The following is a 20,618-nucleotide window of genomic DNA, read 5'->3' as shown; positions in this document are numbered from 1 at the left end:
GAGAGTGAGGCAGGATATATGCAAAGAGTGGCCACTGGTGATGCAGCAGTATGCAAAGTTCATTACCTTGCGCTCTGAGCACAGTGTGTGAAGGTACTGAGGTAACAGTGTTCAGCCATACCTATAGACTTTGATCCTGACTGCCTGTGTCACAGGAACAGTCTTATCTGCTGGTGAATACTTCACTTAATCAGCTCCTCAGGCTCAGATCTCCTGCGGGCTGTGGGCCGTTTGTTGGAGCTCTTGTGTGTGTCTGTGTTTTCGAATACATTTTCTGAGCTCATGGTCAGAACTCAAGTCACTTCCCGAGTTCCAGCTGCGTCACCCAAAAACTTTCCAGAAAAGTGTGTTTCATCCAGTTAATTACAGAGGAATAGTTTCCATGGAGAGAAGGATAGAAGGCCACCCGACTCCAGCCTGTGTGTGTGTGTGTGTGTGTGTGTTCAAGCTAGGTCAAGGCACAGGGATTTTCCTCAGTGAGAGCAGGAGTGTATTTTTAGGTGGGGGAACAGGGCTGGATGGATGGACGGAGGCAGCTGGTGGTGGAGGAGTGCAGGCAGGGCAGCAGCAGCAGAGGAGAGGAGGGGGACAACTCTCTCATGACTCAGAGGTGGTCTAATATTACACTGTGGGTCCAGGATTCAGAGGTCCATTATTGCTCTGAGTACACTCCCTTCCTCCCCAGACATGCACACACACCGCACTGCATGCGAAGCCCTCCACTTTACTGGCCTGTCTACAGCTTCCTGTCTTCCTCCTGGACAGACCTGACCACTGCACCAACTACTTTACACCACATTTCTCTGCTTCTAAATGAATGGTTATCATAAACATATCAACAGGTGTCTTTTCTCATGTTGTTTCTTGCTTTGGTGGAATTCTGCTCGAGCATTTGTTTCATTTCCTCACTTCAAAAACTGATCTCAACATTCATTGTTTTCCTGAGGAAGCTTCCCCACTACCACCTTTTTTGTCCTTCCCAGCTCTCCCTGCTGACATCCACCACACTGACCTCCAGTCAAAAGTCTATTTGTTTTAATAGTCACACACTACAGAACACTAACAGTTCTTACTGTAACTGCGGGGTGTGATAATAACAGGAACAGCTGGGCTGACTGCCCGTCTATTAGGCACAATGCAGAAAATATCAGGAGGTAGAGACAGAAAGTAAAGAGAAGAAAGAAATACAAGCGTCAGTCAGTTAAAAATCCACATTTCCATTAACTGTAGCTGATAATCCAAATCACAAAAAGATGCACTGTGATGGATGAGATGGAGATCTACTGCCAGACTGACAGAGAGACAGACAGGCAGATATATTCTAACTATATCCACGACACATGTTGATTATAAATAGAGAACAGCATGAGATTTTCTACTCCCCTTCATTCCTGCTCTCTCCGAAGCAAATGGTTTTCCCCACGCTCCTGCTTTCAACGTGACCTCAGAGGTGGAGGCCTGCGGAGTGAAGGAGCGCCCTGTTGACTGGAGACTGTGTGTCCCCTGTTGGTGATTCTCTGCAATATCATGCTTTTAATTTCAAATGCAGGAATTCACCCAGTGTTCGTGGTATACAATGCAGTTTTATTTTAAGATACAGATACAAAAAAAAGTCATTTGTTGACTGTTTCAACCCATTTGCCCGTTTATAAAACTCTAATACATTTTGTTTGATTGGTGATTTAATACAAGACTGTGAGATCATTACTGTTAGTCAGACTGTGCCCTTTTATTTCTTAATATACAGAGTGACAGTCCTACGCCCATCCTAAGTCCTATATGTGATAAAAAGAGCTGAACTGATTAATATTTCATCAAATACTAGATTTCATTTAAATACAACCAATGGATAGAAACACTGAAAAAAGCTCAACGTCTGAGCTGTTAATGGCAGCTTAATACTTCAGAGAAGAACCCCATCCAAATGAATCCTTTGTTTGATGTCCTGACAGAAAGTGACATTTTCATATCATTGCATTTTTTTTTCTCTCTGTTTTGTTATAAGTTTGGACCGGTGATGAAGCAAAGTGTCTTTCAGTGGTCCATACAAAACTTTTATAGATAGCCAAGAGTCAGCCAAGAGACATCTGTGTCTTTGTTTGGGATGATTTTCCGAGAAGACTGCAGGTTGTTGTGCAAACGTTTTCGTAGCTCAAATATCAAGAGAAAATGTCAGACTTGGGAGATTAATAACAAGCTAAACATTATTTTCAAAAAAATATTCTCTTCCTCTGTGGGAATGAGAAATGGGTACACTGTGTCAAAGGTTCATAGATCCGCAGCACCAGATCTATTCTGTATGACTGACAGAATAGCTTATTGATCGACAGCACCTCTGTTCTTGAGTCAAGACACTGAATGGTGAAGATTACTGTGTGAGAGGAGAGATTATCCTATTCACCTTACAAAACAGGGAGCCTCAAAGCCTGAAATTATCACAAAACCACAGTCATTAGATGACTTGTGACTGGGTCCCATATAATCCACTTTGTGCTTCTTTAAGTGCCGTAATCACATTTCTACTCAGTACAAGCATAACCAAGACACATAAAAGCTGAGTTCAAACCTGCAGCGGCGCACAAACTTGGTCCGATGTAAATGGAAACGCCACATACAGTATGTCACTGCTTATTTTATAAGATATAAAAATCCCCAACCACATCGATGACATGTCAGATAAAGTCATTCTTGGTTGAAAAAGAGTCGGAAAGATGCAACCAATTTTCTATCAGACAAACAGTGACTTTCCAAAGTGAAAAATATGTATGTGGATAAGACTATATGCTGGACATATTACCTGTGTAAGAGATGCATAGCATAGAAGCCAGTGTAAGTGGAGCCTAAAGGCACAGGAAGAGACATCACCAGTGAGAAAATACAGTCAGTGAGTCTCCACAGTTTGTAGTGCATGGAGCGAATGTCTGTTTCTTCATCAGGGAATATGAAAGGAGTCTTTGATCCACTGGTCCCTGGAGTTGCTGCTGGGTGGAGGCAGAGACAAGGATGACGAAGACGACGAAGGCTGTGAGAGAACAACGGCCTCCCCATCCTCCTCCTCCTCCTCCTCTACTTCATCCTCCTCCTCCTCCTCAGAGTATCCATTATCAGCACTGAAAGAGGCCTCAGACAGAAGCGAGGAGCCCTTGTACTCCTGGATGGCTTCATGGAGAGACCACAGCTGGCTCAGCAGAGACATGTCGAGCTGGCGCAGACCGACCTGTTTCATACAAAACATCAAATATCTGTTTTGGCCACCAGAAGGGATACAACAAATGAGGAAAGTAATGCAAGTTATTTTTGTACCTCAGAAACAGTAGATTGATAAAAAGCATCTTGGCAAATGAACCATCTCCCCGCAGTTTTTAGGTGTTTGTTTACTTATTTTTTTACTCCACTACATTTTCAGAATAAGAGTCTCCAAAGGAAACAGACGATAAGCTTATTAAACACAACACATCATCAAAGGTTGAACCACTGGTTTCCTTGTAACAGAGTATTTTAAATTAATGTACTGGTTGTGCACTTTTACTTAAGTAACTTCTTCCACCGGTCTCCATGACAACTGAGCGAACCTAAGTAACTTCTTCCACCGGTCTCCATGACAACTGAGCGAACCTAAGTAACTTCTTCCACCGGTCTCCATGACAACTGAGCGAACTTAAGTAACTTCTTCCACCGGTCTCCATGACAACTGAGCGAACCTAAGTAATTTCTTCCACCGGTCTCCATGACAACTGAGCGAACTTAAGTAACTCCTTCCACCGGTCTCCATGACAACTTAGCGAACTTAAGTAACTCCTTCCACCGGTCTCCATGACAACTGAGTGAACCTAAGTAATTTCTTCCACCGGTCTCCATGACAACTGAGCGAACTTAAGTAACTTCTTCCACCGGTCTCCATGACAACTGAGCGAACCTAAGTAACTTCTTCCACCGGTCTCCATGACAACTGAGCGAACCTAAGTAACTTCTTCCACCGGTCTCCATGACAACTGAGCGAACTTAAGTAACTTCTTCCACCGGTCTCCATGACAACTGAGCGAACCTAAGTAACTCCTTCCACCGGTCTCCATGACAACTTAGCGAACTTAAGTAACTCCTTCCACCGGTCTCCATGACAACTGAGCGAACCTAAGTAATTTCTTCCACCGGTCTCCATGACAACTGAGCGAACTTAAGTAACTTCTTCCACCGGTCTCCATGACAACTGAGCGAACCTAAGTAACTTCTTCCACCGGTCTCCATGACAACTGAGCGAACTTAAGTAACTTCTTCCACCGGTCTCCATGACAACTGAGCGAACCTAAGTAACTCCTTCCACCGGTCTCCATGACAACTGAGCGAACTTAAGTAACTTCTTCCACCGGTCTCCATGACAACTGAGCGAACTCTATCCACTGATTTGTGGTTGAAAGCCGTAAAATTTAAGACTTTCAAATGATTTTTGTCAAATCTCTCTCCACGGACGGGACAGCCTGTGAGCGGCCGACCTCCTTACCATCTCTTTCCGCAGCAGGGCCAGAGCAGCGTCCAGTCCGCCCGGCTTGCTGTGACCGCGCAGCGCGTCACCGCCGCCGATGTCGGCCTGGATGCGCGCTCTCTTGCTGTGCACCCTCTCGATGTCCCGCCACGACCCGCCGCTGGAGTTGAGGATGCCGCTCAGGCCTTTGGGCAGCGGCGGCAGCCCCTCCACCGAGAAGACACCGCCCCCCGGACAGTCCGCCGCGCTGCACCCACTCCCGTTCATGCTGCACGGACAGCGGACTCAACAGGAGACGCACAGGTTTCTGCAGGAAAAAGCGTGATCTCTCTCAAACGCTCATACACAGTGTGAACGCCGCCTCACCGTCACCCACAGGTGCTGCTTTTCCTCTCTTCCAGTCGATGCAATCCTGTTTTCGGGAGGTGGTCGGGCTACTGTAGAAGCAGTGAATGCCGGGGTAATGTCATGCTTCCTGGCTTTGTTTTGTTTCCTCTGCTTTGTGTGGGCGAGTTCACCGACAGCCGCCGGCTCCGCCCGGCAGTGACAGCTCCGAGCCCCGCCTCGCTTCAGTCCATGTTTGGGGGTGAAAGGAGACCATCGACTGGATTTCTCATGAGGCTCACCAGGCTACGTTTAGACGTTTTCAAAACACAAGGAGATAAGCTCAGGCTGTGCAACGCTGAGACTCCAAACAAGCCCATAAATAGGCAGACTGGTGGTTTGTCAATTTGCCCTCTTTACAGAAACAGCAACAGAAATGCCCCAGTACAACAGGCCCATGCCAGTGCAACAGTGGTGACTTGTGCGCATACATATAGCTGTAGATTTAACTGCAATTCACAGGGCATAATTATAAACAGAGATGCAACTCATATATATTCATTAGTACTCCAAATTATACTCACATTTTCCAATTAATAAACTTATGACACTGCTTTTTGCATTTGGCACCCTCTTGTGGAAAGAAACAAACTGCAGAACTCCTGAACAGGCAAAGCTTTATTCAGGTACACAATTATAAAACTCTGACTGCCTTGAACAACACTGAAGCTTGCTTTTTTTCTAATATGAAGTGCTGTCTACGGATGTACAGTGCACAGTTTACATGCTCTGAACAATGAGTCTGACTCCTGAATGTTGTCCCGTCTCATCTGAGCATCACTGAATAAACTGCCCACCGTCACCATCATGCATCAAATATATTTACAATAAAAACCTAAGAAATGTCAGCGCATAATGACAAGCTTTATACCACCAGAGGGCCAGAGACACCAGAAAGTGATCTGAGTGTCAGGCTGAGCAGCAAATACCTGTCGGTGTGAAGAAGCAGGGTCAATTTAGAGGACTGGTGTGTTTAACGACACACCAACAGGCTACACATTTTAACTGTTGACATACATTCTAGTAGCATGTTCATCATACAGGCATGTGTGTACAGGGATTTCAACTTTTGTACGAACCTTGCGATTTGCAAACCTACACCATTTTTTAGATACTATGAACAACTAATCAGGAAAAGAATTCCAAGATGTCGGGGAATTGCTTCCATTTTGGATCAACATGAGCTAACCCGCTATGGATATGTTAGCGTTATTTTTCTGCAGAATATGGATTAAGCCCTGTTGAAATTTTTTTAATGGCCATATGGTTTAAAATTAATACCAACAATTAATGAGCTTTGACAAATGTTGAGTTTTTGATAATTAAATCATAACTTACAAGTTGACAACAAGTGAAATGAACATATTAAGAAACCATGTAGCATGATATTTCTGCCAGCGGTATGGTTAAATTAACCCAACCTAGTAACCTATGCTCTTTTGACACTGTAATTCCATATCAAGTGCATTTTTGGACCAATTTTGAATTCAGCTCTACGCAAACATTCAGTCAAAAGGAGATGCTGCAAAGCAGCGGACCAGAGTCAGTATTCCAAGACAGAGGCAAGTAGAAACAGCGTTCACATGGCTCCATGGTTTCAGCCACTCCATGATGGCTACTGGCTGAGCTCCTTGAGGCTGCGCAGTGAATTGGCACAGCTGGCGATGAGGCTGCAGAGCTGGATACTTGCTTCTAGGGAGGCTGAGCTCTGTAGCTGAGTAGTGGCCCAGCGAAGTTTGGTTAGAACAGCTTCTTCAGCTTCTTGCAACACAGGTCGGAGGGCAGTGCTCTGTGGACTAACTGGGGGACGAGCTGGGGCCAGGGCTGTGGTGGAGGGAGGAGCTGAAGGAGAAGGAACAGCAGGTGGAGGAAGGGGGGCTCTCCCTCCTGCAGCAGCCCCCTCACAGTGCTCTGGTCTGGGCTGAGGTACTGACCCACTTGCAGGACTGTTGCTGGGCACTCCATTGAGTTCAGGGGCCTGGGACGGTGCAGGGGACTGCGCTGCAAGTTGCCTTTCTCTCACCTGGGACAACGCCGCCTGTGCATTTAGAGCTGAGAGGAGTGGAGTGAGGAAGAAGGGGAGACATGGGAACAAGAGCAAATAAAATTAGAAACAACACAAGGCGAGGAGCAAGAACAGAGGACACAAAACAGCAGGTTTGAGCAGTAAACATGTATGTGTGAGTTGTGTATACCAGGGTTGTCCTTATCAATATCAGAGTCCAGCTCCTGACATGAAACACAGTAGTTTTTCTGCTGTCTGTCCTGGAGAAGAATAGTCTGGAAACACAAAACATAAGTTATACCACTCTGCCTTTTGTACATAATCAAGGCACTGCCACCTTCACAGACAAAATAAAAGTATGCTCTACTCACCCCACACACATCACAGCACTCTCCCAGCATCTTGTAGCCTTTGAGCAGGTAGTCTCCCATCAGCTTGCTGATTTTGTCTTGTCGCTCTCTGCGAGCCTGGATCACCTTCATCTCTGCCTCTGTTGGAGGCTCCCACTCAAAGTCCTCGTCATCTGGGGTGAGTAACAAAGTGCTAATTTAATTTCAGTGGACTGCACCTACACAGACACTCTGCCGCAATATTATCCCCATGAACTAGGTGTTTTTGATGTGACACAACTTCTAAACAGTTTTAGCACCGTTGAAACGAATGCGTGTCCATCATTGTTGCCCCTTTGACATTTTTACTCAATAGATTTTATAAGACTTTTCTACCAATTGGATAATTCTTTGGTTAAAGTTGTGCTGTTTTTTAAAAAGTGACTAGCTAGCTGCAGTGCCTTGCTACGAAACGATAGCTAGCAAAGCAGCCGGGCTAACGTCTAGCTCACGACATGTATATGGCGGCGACGACAAATCTTAGTTAAAAATAAAATTACACCCGAGAACCACTGCGTATACGCACGTCAAAACGCTGCTTCACAAGCAGAGTAAGTGAATGCGAGAAAAAAAAAAAAACAAAGTTAGCTTGGTTATAAATTCACAAACCTCCATTCAAAGCCATGTTGCTCCTGTGCTACACGTTGTGCGCGATGACGTCACACGTCGTCGTCTTCGTCGCTGGTCGGAAAGAAACATTTCAGCGGCGACTGTTGTGGCCCCCTGCAGGCGGGAAAGTGGGACGTTGTTACCCTTAAAAACAATTTATTAATCCAGTATTGATCCAAGTGCACAACTGAACTGTAGATGAGTATCTGCGCAGACTCTTCTGTTTGAATGCTCATGCAGACCAGATGGTCGTTTACCTATTAGATGTAGTGTTTCATTGTGTACTCCAATGTTCCCCTTTGGTGTTTCTTCCCACTAATCACATGGTGCCCTCCTCCTTCTCAGTTGCATAAAATATCATCTGTTTTCGTTTCACCCCAGTTATGCTGTCAGCATAACAAACAAAATGTCTATGGTGTCTTCCTGTTTGGCTGTCTCCTTTGCTAGTTAATAATTTCCTTATGAGCTGGAACCTGTATAAATATAATGTCTCTCTCTCTCTCTTCTCTCTCTCTCTCTCTCTCTCTCTCTCTACTCACCAGCCACTTTATTAGGTAAACCTGTTCTCATGGTCAAGACGACCTGCTGAAGCTCAAGCCGAGCATCAGAATGGGGAAGAAAGGTGATTTAAGTGTCTTGAACGTGGCATGGTTGTTGGTGCCAGATGGGCTGGTCTGAGTATTTCAGAAACTGCTGATCTACTGGGATTTTCCCACACAACCATCTCAAGGGTTCACAGAGAATGGTGCGAAAAAGAGAAAATATCCAGTGAGCGGCAGTTCTCTGGGCGAAAATGCCTTGTTGATGCCAGAGGTCAGAGGAGAATGGCCAGACTGCTTCGAGCTGATAGGAAGGTAACAGTAACTCAAATAACCACTCGTTACAACCAAGGTCTGCAGAAGAGCATCTCTGAATGCACAACACATAGAGCCTTGAAGCAGATGGGCTACAGCAGCAGAAGACCACACCGGGTGCCCCTCCTGTCAGCTAAGAACAGGAAACTGAGGCTACAATTTGCACGGGCTCACCAAAATTGGACAACAGAAGATTGGGAAAATGTTGCCTGGTCTCAAGAGTCTTGATTTCTGCTGCAACATTTGGATGGTAGGATCAACATTAAAGCATGGATCCATCCTGCCTTGTATCAACAGTTCAGGCTGGTGGTGGTGGTGTAATGGTGTGGGGGATATTTCCTTGGCAAACTTTGGGCCCCTAAGTACCAACTGAGCATCGTTTAAATGCCATCACAGCCTACCTGAGTACTGTTGTTGACCATGTCCATCCCTTTATGACCACAATGTACCCGTCTTCTGATGGCAGCTTCCAGCAGGATAACGCACCGTGTCACAAAGCTCAGATCATCTCAAACTGGTTTCTTGAACATGACAGAGAGTTCACTCCACTCAAATGGCCTCCACAGTCACCACATCTCAATCCAATAGAGCACCTTTGGGATGTGGCGGAACAGGAGATTTGCATCATGAATGCTGACAAATCTGCAGCAACTGTGTGATGCTGTCATGTCAATATGCACCAAAATCTCTGAGGAATGTTTCCAGCAGCTTGTTGAATCTATGCCACGAAGAATTAAGGCAGTTCTTAAAGCAAAAGGGGGTCCAACACAGTACTAGCAAGGTGTACCTAATAAAGTGACCGACCACTTTATTAGGTACACCTTGCCTCTCCCCAGTGATTGGCTGATTAGATATTTGCGTTTAGCAGTTTAACAACTGAACCCAGCAGTTGTCATTTATAGAATTTCAGCTGTTAAACTTCATTCATTAAGTTTAAAACAAATAAACAACTATCAGAGGACACCAGAGCAGCATCTTCATGAGACAGAACGAACAGAACTCTGTTTTTTAAATTATTTTATTGTATTTTGGATGATTTGACTCAGCCACTCAAAAACAGAAACTGGTACATTTCACGGAAAGAAAAAACATGTCATTCAAAATCACAGATGAGTGTATCACTTTCATCCAAAGCACATTGGCTTTTATGGGCTCAGTCTGATTTCCTGTCTTTCCCCACTCATACTCTGAAGTGAGGTGAAAATAATTCTGTACATGTATGAGTCTGTTTCTACAGAGGTCTTTGGTAGCTAATTGATGGACACTATTTTGCAATCCAAATACTTCCTCTACAGCTAAAACACACGAATTAACCAACAAAAACGAGGACAACAAAATGTGTGAGGGGGTCTGATGTTACATCTGTAAGAATATCCTCAGTGTGCCAAAAAGGTCATTCTCTTCAGTTGTTTAGTTATTTTTTTTTACTGTATGTGCCTTTATTACACCAGTCACATTCTTCTCTGTCTTTGTTTTGTGTCACGTTGTCTTGTTGTCATCCTGTCTTTACGTGGGTTTCTTCTCAACCTCCTGGGTAACATCCTTTCTAAAAAGAAGTCAACACAAAGAGAAGTTTACACCATTATCATGGATGGTCACTGAATTTAATTTTACTGTGGCTTTCTACAAAGTGAAAAAGAACTGTGATCTTTATATAACATAAAATTATGGGCAGTTATTATTTTTTAATGCCCTGGAAGTTTTGATAAATTTTGGTTTTGCTTTAATCAAGATTTTATTGACAATAAACAATAATATTGACTATTGCAATATCATAGTAGTGATACTCTGTTACAAGTAAAAGGCATGCATTAAAAATGTTCCTAAAATGTACAATACAAATTATCACAGCACTCTCCTATTAGCATATACACTTAAAAGATATACTTAAAGTGACCAATACTTTACTCAAAATACTTGCGTTTTCACTCAAAGACATGGATGCACAGCCAGCAGATCACAACAGAGCAGACTTTATTGAACTGTACTGTGTCTAAACCTCACCTTGACTATAGGGGAGTTTTCTTTTAAGACACTATAAAAAGAAGAACATTATCAGAAAAGGCAAAACATTACTGCCCAATAACAAAATCTAACTGCTAACCCGTACAATAAATCTCAACAATATGATTTGTAGGTGATGGCCCCCAAAACTAAAGGTGATTTGGTACTTACATTGATGTGCAGTCTTTACTCTGCTCAGTTTGGAAGGGAGGTTGATGTAAAAGGAAGAAAATAGTAGGGTGAGAGGATAAAATCATCAGAAAAGCCGGCATGTAAACTATGTGGCAGTGGCAGCAGTAACATTAGTAGCATTTGCGATGTGTGTTACTTAAAAGAAAATACCTGCAGGCTTGGGGTGCATGAGCATCAGTGGCAGCTCCACTGTGACATCACTGCAGAGACAATAAACCAACCAATCAGAATCATACAGATAATTGGTAAACACTGCAAATTGGCTGTATGGGCTGTGATGTATAGTAGTTCATGGATGGTGCTCACCTTGCAGTGAGGCCGCCCAGCAGGCTACATGAAGAGAAGAGGGACATCATAAGTTTGTTTTGGTTAATTTCACTCCATTTAATCATCAAGTGAGTTTTTTTTCTGGCAAAACATGCTTGGATGCCAACAGGCACTCACCCTCCTCCAGCCACCATCAGGTTAATCTTAATCTTGTAGGAAACCAGGATTCCCAACACCTCTTTTTCGACACCCTGCCGCAGCCTGTTGTGAAGAAGAATTACAAGGATTTGAGGGATTACAGGGTTTAATTTAGTTAAGCGTCCTACTGTAATGGACATAGAGTGACATGAAGGAAAGGCTACTCTGAATGTAAAACTACAGAGTGGAAACATGCGTGATGTGCAGAGTTGTCGGTCACAGAGGAGATAACTGCTTTCCTGTCCGGACTTTCCCGCAGTAATCAAGTGAGTTACATGTAAACCCTACTTTGGTCACGTCTGCTGCGTTTGCACACTTACATGGTGCTGGAGGCCAAGTTAGTGTCCTCATCCTTCAGTCGTCCATCCAGCGCCAGACCTCTTTTCTCCTTGTTCTCAGACAGCACGGGGGTGATGCTCAGAGTGTTCTCATAGGTGCCACTGGGGTCCACTGTCTCTCTGTGGGGGATGAAACACAAACAGATCCGAGCATAAGCACGTCCTCTGTCACGACTTCTGTGATACTTCCTGATGTTTGAATTTTGCTGTGTGTTGAGTAGTTTCAGTTACCCGAACTCTTGGTTTAAAACAGCCTTGGTGTATTTGTCTGCTGAGTAGAGGACAATGTCTGTGGTTTGGTCCACTGTGAGAGGAGAAGAATGAGGACGCAGAGAGTGAGGCAAAGTATCTGGGCTGTTCTTGTAGTAACAGTCATGTTATTTCTATCAACTGAGGTACCCACCAGTGATTTTGATTTTCTTGACTGTTTTGTTGCTCTCATTGTTGATTTTAATTTTGATTGGGATTGCTTCACCGTGGAAATAGAGCTGTGGTCAAAACCAGAAGAATACCAATTAATGAAGGAGAATGGAGTTTGGATAGTTAGGATAGCATACTCTCAGTCTGCACTCAGACTCACACTGGAAACAGCCATAAATATTTAGCAGAAAAATTTGCTTGTAAAAAAAAGTGTTGTGAAGATGCAGAGATTTTTTTTAAAAATTGTAACATTTTGCCACCGTACATCTTTATCCATTGAAGCTTCTAGGTGAACAGGCTTGTCAGACATCATGAAGCTTTTGCAGATATCAGCCTTGGGCCCGGCTCCCACCTCAGTGGGAGCGTACTGGATTTTACGAATGATAAGGCGAGCAGTGTCCCTGTAAGACGTAAAGGAAGAAGACGGGATGGAGAAGAGGAAATGTTCGTTAGGCAGAATAGTAACACAAGTGCTAGAAAATATGAGTGACCACAAAGAGACGGTGAAAATGAGAGTGTACTCACTTCTTGTCAATCTTCTCATCGGCGTTGCACTTTTCTTTGGCAAGGTAAGTTTTGACCTCAAAGTCGACGCCACAAGCCTGCAAAGCAAAAATAAAACCTACAGTTAGACGCTAAGATTATGGGATGCAGTCTGTTTTATTGTGAAGGCGAATGGTGTTATCAGATTAACAAGAGATTTACCTTCCCCTTGTCGTCAGGTCCAGGCTGCAGAGAGACTGAGCATGGCAGGTTGTTGGGAATCTGGAGATAAAGATGAACATTTATAACTAAACAGACATTTTTTTTTTAACTTACACTCAAATTAAATCATATTTTCAAAGCTTGCATTCAAGGAGTTCAGACTTGTGTGTGTGTCAACCTTTTCTGGCTGATTTTTAGGTCCCAAAGCTTGTCAAGTTCTTATGTGACTTTGAGGATGTTATATTTTATTTTGTGCACAATATAGGGATTATATAGAAATTATGATCTGTTTCAAACCATTTAAATTCATTTAATTCACATTTTTAATTAAGAGCATACCAAACAAGCAGTTTAAGAACTCTGCCATGATGCCATATAGTAGCCTGTTAAATAGTTAATATTGTTGGGGCCATGAATCACTTTCATTTCATCTGAACAGGCTGAGGTCTGAAACTCTTTACCGTTGTGACAGGACGTGTTGTCACATACCTCAAAAGTGAAAGCATGTGCGTTGTCCCCAGCCTTCTTCAGCAGGGTGTCATGCATGGCGCTCAGAGCTGGTTTGTGGCTCTCAGGGTAGATCTGGACATGCTGGATCCAGATGTCCTTCCTGAAGCACAGGCCCATCACATCCAGGTCTTCACTGCCATAACGGAAGGCACATGCCAGCTGCACAAACACTGTCACCACATATTAGCAGATTCATTATTATTGCATCTTGCATCACAAAGGGACTTGACTTAAGTTTAGGCTTATGTATTTTTCCAGCTTTGAAAATGGGAATTTTGATGATGTTACCTTTTCTGTCTCCAAAGTCTGCTGGGTCCAGCTTTACAACACCATCTGTACGTATAAGTAGCAGTATTACAGAATGATCAGAATGATGTTATATTTATTACCCTCAAGCAGGCGCACACACACAGACACATGCATGGGCTGAAGAAGGAACGTACCAACTTTGTCCACTGTAGCCACATGGTCCACATAGTCTCTCTTTCCCAGGTAGAGGGTCAGCTAAGAGAAGGATGGAAGGAAAACAGCTGATTGTTTCAAACCCTGTTGACACTTTCATTCATTTTCCATTGATGGAAAAAAAAAAAAAAACTATGCAAACCAAAACATGAGAAGAACTCAATACAGATCATCAGGTGTAGACTCACCCCTCCGTTTCCACTGGTCTTCTTGAAAACCCTGTGAAAAAAAGGAAGAAAAACATCACTTAAGGACTCATGTATCTGGTTTTAATGTATCAGCCCATATTTGTTCATAATTGGCCTCAGCAAACCGACCCATGACACTCATTTCAGTTGGCTTGCGAATGTAAATGAGTAACTGTCTGGATTAATCAGATAAAATAATGATTGGTCTTAGACTCTGAAGGTAAAGTAGTTTCTTTGGCAAGCAGCAGAAGGGCCAGTAATCCCTTATTCCTTTTATCCAGTTAGGAATAGCTAAGTGTGGAGCAGCTTTACCTCATCTCGCCCGGATTGAAAGGCACGCCCAGGTGATGGAGCTACAAATGGTGTAACAGGCTTCCCAAATAGCTGATTACCTGCGTGATCCCAGCTAACTAATTAGCGAGACCACATTTAAACTCACACATCAACCGATTAAGCCTTTACAAACTTTAAATAAATACTTTAAAACTACTCGTCACTTCTCTGAGTTGGATGACGCAGGTCAAAGTGTGCAACTCCATGCTCATACAGAAGTGATTACAGATTTTTATTTCAGCTTTTCTGCTCTTTTTGGTTGTTTTCAGGAAAAGAGACCAATCTTTCCATCAGTATACACTTTTGATTATCATATTTGGGAAGCTTGGAACAACAACAACAACAACAACAACCTGTATCTTTCAAGCTCAAGCTTTGATTTTTCAGCTTGAAGCAGGGAAAGTTGAAGTGAGAGAAATGCCTTTGGGAGACGAGGTAAACAACACTTACTTTGCCATCTCTGGAAGATCTTTGGAAGGGTTCTGTTGGGAGAGAAGGAAAAAAAGAAAGACGTAACGTTACGTTATTCTGAGGTTGCAGCATCAGTCATTTGTTGGGATTAAGACATTGATCTTTCACCAACTGGCAGCTCTCTGGCAGCCGGAGTGATGTTTCTGTTTTGAAGGTACGGAAGGTCAATCCTTTGGAATGAGATTACACCATCAGTGTTAGGGCTCCTGAGCCAAAGCTGTTGAAATCTTCTATTCCGTATCTGCTAACGTGCCTCACACCACAGCCCTGGGCCAGATTTACATGGCACTCCAGATTATGTCACAGTGTGTTCCCCTCAAATGGAACAGCAGTGCCAAAGCTGCTGCTTGAGTTGACTATTCAAGGACAGTTAAATGGATAAAACCCATTCGTGAATTGCAATAGTGTTCCTGGACTTAATGAGACACTGAGTCCTAGCAGCAGCCCTCTATAGCTCTATAATGGGGATCATAACAGAGCTGTGAGTGTTTGTATCATTGTTGTTCACTAAAGATCTCAGAGTTAACCGGAGAGCCATCAGAGGTGTTTGCTCTTGTCTTACTTTAGTTTCAGGCTCCATCTACTGTCCTGAGACTTTTTGGTGTTATTAATTTATGAGTTCTGTGCAATATTTACGTAGAATCTTAAAAAACTTGAAAAAAAACTTGAGCATTGAATACTGCAGAAATAAAAAGAGGGCTCTATATGACTGTCACTGTAAAACAAAATTAACGGACTCCATTATTAATGCAACACTGTACAAATTAGACAACATATCTTAACATTGCGGATCACTAAGTTCAAACTCAAAAAAGTTGCAGTATTATGCACAGAGTTGCTGCGGTGGGTACATGCATGGAGGAGAAAGGTGTCTTGTTTGGTTCAGCAGGAACCTCCAGTTCAAACTGTGTGGATTCAGGAACATGGGCTGCATGTACCTTTCAGCACCATGTAGAGGAACAGTGCAGTTGCTTCCCTCAGTTCTTGCTGATTAACTATTATGAAAACCCTGTTTAAATATTAATGATATAAATCATGCTTTTCTTTTCTTGGAACCACTTTTCTCAGCCTGTCCAGTAATATATTATTAACATTATATATTAAATCTAATATATCAGATGATTACCACATGAATGGGTAAATGTTCTGTTAATGATTATTGCTGTTTAGCACAACTGATGGTGGCTGCAGTCTGCTGATAACTTTGGAGACTTGACGTCAAACCTCTCCTTCAACTTAGCCAGCTCATTTTCAGACAGCATCACACAGGGAAAACTACAGAATTATTTTACTAATTTATTCTCTGGCAGCGCTTGACCCTTTGAATCAGGCTTGCACTTGATCAGATAGGCGAAACATTTAACTGTAAAACCACCATGAATATTTTATGTTGCTTTAATCTGTGACCCAACAACAGAGATGCTCTACCTCTACTGGCCAGACTGGTATAATGATTTACCCACAAAGTGCATCACATTATCTGTTGCAGAAATTGCAGAAACCATATAACCCATTTCAGCCTGTAAAATGTTTTACACTGTGATACAATTAGGTTGACTACCAACATACCCACAAATGCATCAGTGACCCTGAACTACCATGATTGTATGTAATCTTTCAGGTATCAGCCCATTGTAGGAGGTAGGAGCTTTCCTTAGAATTGGCATCCATCCATCCATGCATCCATGCATCGATCCATACATCCATACATACATCTGCATATAAGGAGAACTTACCTCTCTTCAGATGTCTGGGATCTTGGTAGAGTGTCTCAGGGTAAGCTGAAAATGCAGTCTGTAACAGATGAGCTCCCTTTATATACAACAGCATTCGGGTTTAACCAGTCCATTATTGCTGTCCTAGCCTGCTTCATAATCCAGTTAAGCAATCAGTGGATGGCTTTTTTGGACTACAAAGGGTTTAAAAATACCAGCCAGCTAAATCACAGGGACAGACATACAACTATATAGTCACCACATGCCTTGGTTGTAGTAGGCCGATAATCCCCCTCTGCTCCTCCACCAACCAACCAGGTCTCCTTTCGTACAGAAGGGAGAATACATCAGGGTCATAAAGTTTAAGGCCTTTTTAAAGATCCAGGTTCATTTCTCTGAGAGAGTGTTGTGATTTTTGATCTTTGTCAAAAAAGCCTGAAACCTGAGACACATTTCGCCCACCAGTAGATGAGAGAAGTATGTGTATTTGGTCAAAGAGATAAATAAACAGCAGCTTTAACTTTAACTGCCTTTTTTGGTATATTGAGATACCTGGCAAATAGGGACAGTTAAGCTTCACAATGAATATCTTTTCAAGGAATACACAAAATATCCCCAAACATTGCTTGAACGTCATCTAATAAGGAAAAAAGGTCACATTGATATGACATCATATGAGTGGGTCTGGCATTGTGTGCAGTGACACATCACAGAATCACTATGGTAAGTGAAATGACAGTGTTTTCATATAAAGATTGTCAAGCTTATAAAAATCTGAAATTAAATACACATTCCTTCCAATATATTTCAATGTAATTGTGTATCAAAATTACTATGGATCAATTTTACACTACTTTCACTCTTTTGAAAAATATTAATTTTGATAGTATCCCATTTTGCCAATAGCCTGCTGAAATGGGACACCCTGTTACTGTCAAAATGGGACATTGCTTTTAGTCATTTTGATAGGAAAAATATGTTTTTAAAGATCACGAAAAACTTGCGCTCAGTTGACCGATGGAGGAGCAGTGTGTATCAAGATGGTTAGCATTGGAGGAAACACTGGAGACACCCATTCTCATTGGCTCCTTAGGTTTGTGATGTATGACACCCTGGCTGTCTTAATCCATTATTTGACTCCGTCATTGGTTCACTGCAGTTCCAAGGTGAAAATACTCAGCTAAGCACTAACTGCTTATTGTGCCTCCACGCCCGCGACATTCTTGTGGACACAATATTCTTTGGCACAAACATTCACTTGGACTCAAGGATGAACTGATTAGATTTTAGCAGTCAAAGGTCAAAGGTCAAGGTCACACTGACCTCAAAACATGCTTGTGGCTTTGTTAATGCAATATCTCTGTAATGGACTGTAATGGGAATTTCTTCAAGTTTGGTAAAAACATTCACCTGGACTCAAGAAGAAATTGATTAGGTTTTGATGGTTAAAGGTCAAAGGTCAATTTTTCGGTGACCTCACAAAACACAGTTGTGAATGTGTGAACGTGATATCTCAGTAACACCTCGAAGGAACTTCTTCAAATTTGGCACAAACGTTCACTTGGACTCAAGGACTAACTGATTAGATTTTGGTTGTCAAAGGTCAAAGGTCAAGGTCAGTGGGACCTCACAAAACACCTTTTAGCCATTACTTAAGACTTGACACTGGAATCATGACAAAATTTCACACAAATGGTTATTATTTTATACGACTCTGGATAACCAGAGATGTAATCTGAAAGTAGTCTGAGTCGCAGAGGCATGTAACCATGAGGCGGTAATCCTAGTTTTGCTCATGATGTCTTGTATCATATAAAAAGCACAATATGGACATGTTAACGTGGTTAAAACTTGATTGATTATTTAATGGAGGGGGTCTTTAATAATCATTTAATAATTTTAAATAATTTTTTGTGCTATTTAGAAAGGTAACATGTTAGGGGTTTAGACTTTTGGGACAAGTTGTAAATTATACATACAGCACATTTTCAGTCAGTATCCCAATTTACCAATACTCACAATATAGTTTTATATTGTGAGTATTGGTAATTATTATGTTATATTGTTTATATATTTTTATAAGGAACCAACAAATCTGATAAACAAGTTAAAATAAACTTGTTTGTTAAACTTGTTTGGAATTATTGGATAAAATGTAAAGTACTCTGTAAAGCAACAGGTGTAGGTCTTTGTGTTGCAGTGTTGAGAACTTCACTGTTCCAGTCTGTCTGATCTTAGCAGATTAAGGGCTCCCAGTCCCGTTAGAGTGCAGATGATGGGAGCATCGGCGGCAACGTCAGAGTAAGCTGTCTTATTCAACAGTGTCTCAGCACCATGCCAGAGATTAGGCAGAATCTCCAGAATGATTCCCTTCTGACCTTTGAAACCCCACCAATCCTTTGACAGGTCCATTATAACAAGCTCATGTTAAAAGGTCAAATCCGCAAATCTTAATTCTAATACCCAGTAAGGACATCACAGTTGGCAAAGACACCAATTCAGCCAAGCTGTATTCCAACTGATGCACCAATACAGTCATATATAAGATGCATTTTCTTGTGAAGTGGTAAAACAGGGACATACAGAATATTTTCTTTAACTCTGAAGATTGAGAGCAGAAGGGCCAGCTCAAGGGGATTGTTGAAAACATACTGGTCCAGTTAGTTGAATGTTTTGATACTGGGGGAAATGCAGTGTTTGCTCTGCAGTGATAGTAAAAGGACTGAGTCTTATCACAGCACCAGCAGTGACTTTTTAAAACTGTGTGTTTCACAGGAATGGTGGAACCTTGGAACTGCAGTGAACCAATGACGGTGTCAAAAAATGGATTAAGACAGCCAGGGTGTCATACATCACAAACCTAAGGAACCAATGAGACTGGGTGTCTCCAGTGTTTCCTCTAATGCAAAATGAATGGAAAACCCGGTTTAATTGACTAATGAAGGTAATTGGGTGATGTTTCTAAAAATAAAATAAAATGAAAATATTTAATTCATCAATCAGTTAAAAGGATGAGACAAAGGGCCTTAGCTGGAATCCAGCCAAGTTCAGCAGAGCGACCTCTTGGCCACTGGGATGCCCCACAAGGTAAGTGTTACTGTGTTTTACCAGCCATTGCTTAACTGAGGTATTAGCTTGCTCAAATCCAAAAAAATAGAGGGTGTGCAGGTGATGTGTTTGTTTAGGTTGTCTCAATTTGACTGATGCAATGGGAAAACAAAGTCAATTCTTTAATGATGCAGACAAACATTTCCAGGATTATATAAACTTTCTTCTCAACACTGTTCCAAAATTAAACTAAAATATAAATAGTAGGCTCAGGTTTTACTTGAACGGGTCACATTGTCTCCATACTAATCACTGTTTTGTCTGCTGTGTGCTGTTTGTTTCCTGGAAGCTGTGCGGCGTCTGACGCTCTCAGCCTTTTGATCATCAGCCTAAACACAATGTGACAGTGTTTCTCTCTGAGAAGGATCCCCATTAAACACATGACTGAGTGACAAAAGGTCATGCTCATTTGTATACAAATAACAACAGCGGGAGAGAGACAAGTCTTTTGAATCACTCTTATGGATATGGATGTCAGAAAATATTGATGTGGTATGCGCATCTTAATCAAAATATGTGACCCAAATACACACAATCAGATCAAAACTGAAAAAAAAAGTGAAATAGCCACTATAAATACTGCTGAACCCTAACCCTTGTTTCCCTTGTCACTGGAAATAGCCAATCTGTGCCAAAGTTGTTTCTTCAAATGGATAAAGCTCACAGGCTTAGAGGAGAGTGGGAAAACGATTTAGTTTGTTCTACCACTCGACAGTGTAGCCTGTGCATTTTTGCTGGAGATAATGCGAAGGCAGTGTTTTAAAAGCCACACTGCTTTACCAGAGGTACTGTCAAGTTTTATTTCTATAGCACATTTCATACACAGGGCAACGCAAAATGTCTTTTACATCAAGTGACACTTCATTTGTAAGCTCATACTGAAATAGCCACCATAAACATTGTTGAATGACAAAACAAAACTTGAAATGCAGCTCTATTAAAGTGATTGTATTCTTTTAACTTATTTTCTTATTACTATTTTAATT

General features: G+C 42.1%; 3 protein-coding genes across 4 annotated transcripts; all 3 read right to left on the bottom strand.

Annotated features, from left to right (window-relative positions):
- Positions 1–1,565: 1,565 nt before the first annotated feature.
- On the bottom strand, positions 1,566–4,995 carry fam89b (family with sequence similarity 89 member B). Its single transcript, XM_071460182.1, has 2 exons — positions 4,499–4,995; positions 1,566–3,217 (listed from the first exon to the last, which is right to left on the bottom strand). Exons 1-2 carry the CDS (start codon positions 4,745–4,747, stop codon positions 2,933–2,935), a joined length of 534 nt encoding a protein of 177 aa, XP_071316283.1. The 5' UTR covers positions 4,748–4,995; the 3' UTR covers positions 1,566–2,932.
- Positions 4,996–5,464: 469 nt separating this feature from the next.
- Positions 5,465–7,999, bottom strand: znrd2 (zinc ribbon domain containing 2). The gene is made up of 4 exons (XM_071460181.1): positions 7,868–7,999; positions 7,241–7,392; positions 7,060–7,144; positions 5,465–6,916 (listed from the first exon to the last, which is right to left on the bottom strand). Exons 1-4 carry the CDS (start codon positions 7,881–7,883, stop codon positions 6,480–6,482), a joined length of 690 nt encoding a protein of 229 aa, XP_071316282.1. The 5' UTR covers positions 7,884–7,999; the 3' UTR covers positions 5,465–6,479.
- A 1,722-nt stretch (positions 8,000–9,721) lies between these two features.
- arr3a (arrestin 3a, retinal (X-arrestin)) lies at positions 9,722–16,627 on the bottom strand. 2 transcript variants are annotated; one of them, XM_071460173.1, is made up of 18 exons: positions 16,546–16,627; positions 14,789–14,820; positions 14,006–14,036; positions 13,799–13,859; positions 13,644–13,688; positions 13,335–13,525; positions 12,846–12,905; positions 12,666–12,742; positions 12,406–12,541; positions 12,124–12,208; positions 11,952–12,024; positions 11,703–11,840; positions 11,362–11,445; positions 11,224–11,247; positions 11,068–11,117; positions 10,897–10,916; positions 10,726–10,756; positions 9,722–10,267 (listed from the first exon to the last, which is right to left on the bottom strand). In XM_071460173.1, the coding sequence occupies exons 2-16, from the start codon at positions 14,794–14,796 to the stop codon at positions 10,912–10,914; spliced, it is 1,068 nt and encodes a 355-aa protein (XP_071316274.1). In that variant the 5' UTR covers positions 14,797–14,820; positions 16,546–16,627; the 3' UTR covers positions 9,722–10,267; positions 10,726–10,756; positions 10,897–10,911. The 2 variants fall into 2 exon arrangements, with proteins under 2 accessions (XP_071316274.1, XP_071316275.1); XM_071460174.1 differs by having other exon boundaries at positions 9,722–10,263.
- Positions 16,628–20,618: the final 3,991 nt, after the last annotated feature.

Source organism: Trachinotus anak, unplaced genomic scaffold (genome assembly GCF_046630095.1).
Source record: "Trachinotus anak isolate AG129_WGS33_773 ecotype Australia unplaced genomic scaffold, CSIRO_AGI_Tana_v1 ptg000024l, whole genome shotgun sequence".
Taxonomy (NCBI): domain Eukaryota; kingdom Metazoa; phylum Chordata; class Actinopteri; order Carangiformes; family Carangidae; genus Trachinotus; species Trachinotus anak.
This window is presented reverse-complemented; position numbering and strand designations above follow the sequence as displayed.

Coding starts and splice junctions, on each gene's coding strand:
- fam89b (XM_071460182.1), bottom strand. CDS start 4,747: ATGAACGGGAGTGGGTGCAGCGCGGCGGACTGTCCGGGGGGCGGTGTC. Junction 3,218..4,498: donor CCCTGCTGCGGAAAGAGATG/GTAAGGAGGTCG, acceptor TGTATGAAACAG/GTCGGTCTGCGCCAGCTCGA.
- znrd2 (XM_071460181.1), bottom strand. Junction 7,145..7,240: donor AGTGCTGTGATGTGTGTGGG/GTGAGTAGAGCA, acceptor TTGTGTTTCCAG/ACTATTCTTCTCCAGGACAG. Junction 6,917..7,059: donor TATTGATAAGGACAACCCTG/GTATACACAACT, acceptor CACTCCTCTCAG/CTCTAAATGCACAGGCGGCG.
- arr3a (XM_071460173.1), bottom strand. Junction 11,248..11,361: donor CTGATGGTGGCTGGAGGAGG/GTGAGTGCCTGT, acceptor CTCTTCATGTAG/CCTGCTGGGCGGCCTCACTG. Junction 11,118..11,223: donor CTGGGCGGCCTCACTGCAAG/GTGAGCACCATC, acceptor TTGTCTCTGCAG/TGATGTCACAGTGGAGCTGC.